The 2,407-nt window shown below is 36.3% G+C and overlaps 1 protein-coding gene across 1 annotated transcript in view; it reads left to right on the forward strand.

The window, feature by feature from the left end:
* Positions 1 to 2,407, forward strand: part of RBM27 (RNA binding motif protein 27) — a 121,689-nt gene that overhangs the window by 59,112 nt on the left and 60,170 nt on the right. The window contains exon 9 of the mRNA XM_042782088.1: positions 232 to 366. Within this exon, the coding sequence (XP_042638022.1) occupies positions 232 to 366 (135 nt within the window). The remainder of the gene's footprint in view (positions 1 to 231; positions 367 to 2,407) is intronic.

The raw sequence follows: 2,407 nt of genomic DNA on the forward strand, positions 1-2,407 counted from the left end.
CCGACTCAACGGCAAATAACAACAACAACATGTTGTTGCTGTTGTTATGCGCTGTCGAGTTGGACCCGACTCATAGCGACCCCTCCTTGGGTTTCTGAGGAGGTATCGCTATGGAAGTAGATTGCTGAACCTTCCTTTCACTAATGCTACCAGAGCGCCCACTATAATGTGGTACTAATGTAGTAGCTATGAAATATTAATGTTCTGCTTTTTAATTTTTGTTACCTGTAGGGCCACCCATAACGCAGTCAAACTTGATAAACAACCGTGAGCAGCCTGGGACAGGTGCAGTGCCCAATCTTGCACCAGTGGGAGCAAGACTACCTCCTCCTTTACCCCAGAACCTCCTTTATACAGTATCAGAACGTGAGTAAATGTTATTTAGTTTAAAACTAATCGACTGTAATAAAAGAGTCAGATTTTTTCATATCAGTGTTACTCTTTTTGAAAATGCAATTAATTTCTGATCTTATGTAGAGTGTTACTATGAAAATTGTATTTGCGTTCAGAAGACAGTTTACTTTGGGTTATACTATATAGCCATATTTTAATTTTATGGGAATGAGAAAGGAAAGAGTAGTGCCTTGATTGAAGAAATCTACTCTGCAATAAAGTAATAACATTCTTAATCTCAATTTTAAGAAAATTCATTTTGAAGCTTCTATTCAAAGATTTTTTTTCTTTGATTGCACTTCGAAGGCATAAGCCTTAGCTTCTAAGAGGTATAAAGAAAGGTCACATAAAATATACATAGTAATAACTCTGTTCCTATACACACACACACACAAATCATTTATTTAACTTGCAGGCTGAAGTGAAGATAGCATCACTTAAAATGTGATGTCTAATGTTTAAGTGTTTTGTAAAATTCATGCTTAACTGTAATGTGTTTCTTTTGACTCTTCATTCTCTTTTATTTCCTAGTTTCTTTTGTTTTTAATTTTGTTTCTTTTGTTTTTAATTTTTTTTTAGTTTGCTAGGCTATTTTTTTTTAAGTAGTTGATTGATAAAAATGTCAGATTATGGCATTTACTCTAAAAAGCTCTGTGAATGGGTAAGCCCAAACTGCCTGACTTCAAATCTTGGTTCAATCACTTAGTGTTTGTGTGATCTTGGGCAAGTGACTTAACCTCTCTGTATCTCGATTTCCTCTTCTGTATAATGGTGATAATATTACCTATCTCATTAGGATTATTTTGAGGAATAAATAAATTAATACATAAAAAGTATCTAGAACAGTGCCTGGCACCTAGTAATAAGCTGTGTATAAAAACCAGTTGCTATTGAGTTGACTTTGATGCATAGTGATTTTATGCGTGTCAGTAGAACTGTGCTCCATAATTTTCAGTGGCTGATTTTTGGGATGTATATCGCCAGGCCTTTCTTCGAGGTGTCTCTGGTGGACTTGAACTTCCAGCCTTTTGGTTAGTAACTGAGCATATTAACTATTTGCACCACCCAAAGACTCTAGTTTATGTAAGGATTAGTTACTACATTTTTGTGGTTATTATTGCCTCCTCAAATTTCATCTTCTCTGAAATCAAACCTATTATATTCTTAAGTTTCTACTTTCCACCACCCTTAAGTTTATCAATGAAAATAACACCGACCTACTTAGAACTGACTCACTATTTTCCCTTTTCTTATCTCAACCCAAAAGAGCCAAACCCACTGCCATCAAGTCAATTTTGACTCATAGCGACCCCCATAGGGTTTCCCAGGCTACAAATCTTTCCAGAAGCAGACTGCCTCATCTTTCCCCTGCTGAATGGGTGGTGGGCTCAAACTGTGGACCTTTTGATTAGTGGCTAACTGCTTTACCCACTACATCACCAAAGCTCCTTTTCATACCTAGTTAGTAAAAATCCTTTCTCTTTTCCTTGAAATAGCGCCTTCTCTTTATCCTTACTATGGCTTCTGCTCTTGTCTATATCTGATAAATTGCTTCACTTTTGGGTTATTGTTAACAGCCTTCATGACACGATTATGTTTTGCTCCAAAGTCACACCACAAAGATCTGGTGAGCTAATTTTCTTCAGAAAACCAGCCATGGCAGTTCTTCATGAGAAGGCTTTAGTCAGTGGTCACCATTTTCCCCTGAACCATAAATAATGCTTTCTCTGATGCATCTCATTCTTTTTGTAATCTGCCTCAAGCTTCTTAGTTATTTTATTTCATTCTTCCGCAACATGCATCTTCTCTGGTCAGGCCAATTAGACCATCTTTGTTTGTGCCCATATCATGATTCAACTTATTTTTTCATTGTCACTTCCCGATAAGCTTTCTCTTCTACTCTTTGTCATGTCTTTCAAGACCCAGATCTTCTAAGTACTGGGGGAACATTATTACTGTGTCCTAAATTGTTGCAGTACCAAAATAGATTTATTATGTAATGAATATATAATTG

Source organism: Orycteropus afer, unplaced genomic scaffold (assembly GCF_000298275.1).
Source record: "Orycteropus afer afer isolate SDZICR_OR568_19922 unplaced genomic scaffold, OryAfe1.0 scaffold00238, whole genome shotgun sequence".
Classification (NCBI taxonomy): domain Eukaryota; kingdom Metazoa; phylum Chordata; class Mammalia; order Tubulidentata; family Orycteropodidae; genus Orycteropus; species Orycteropus afer.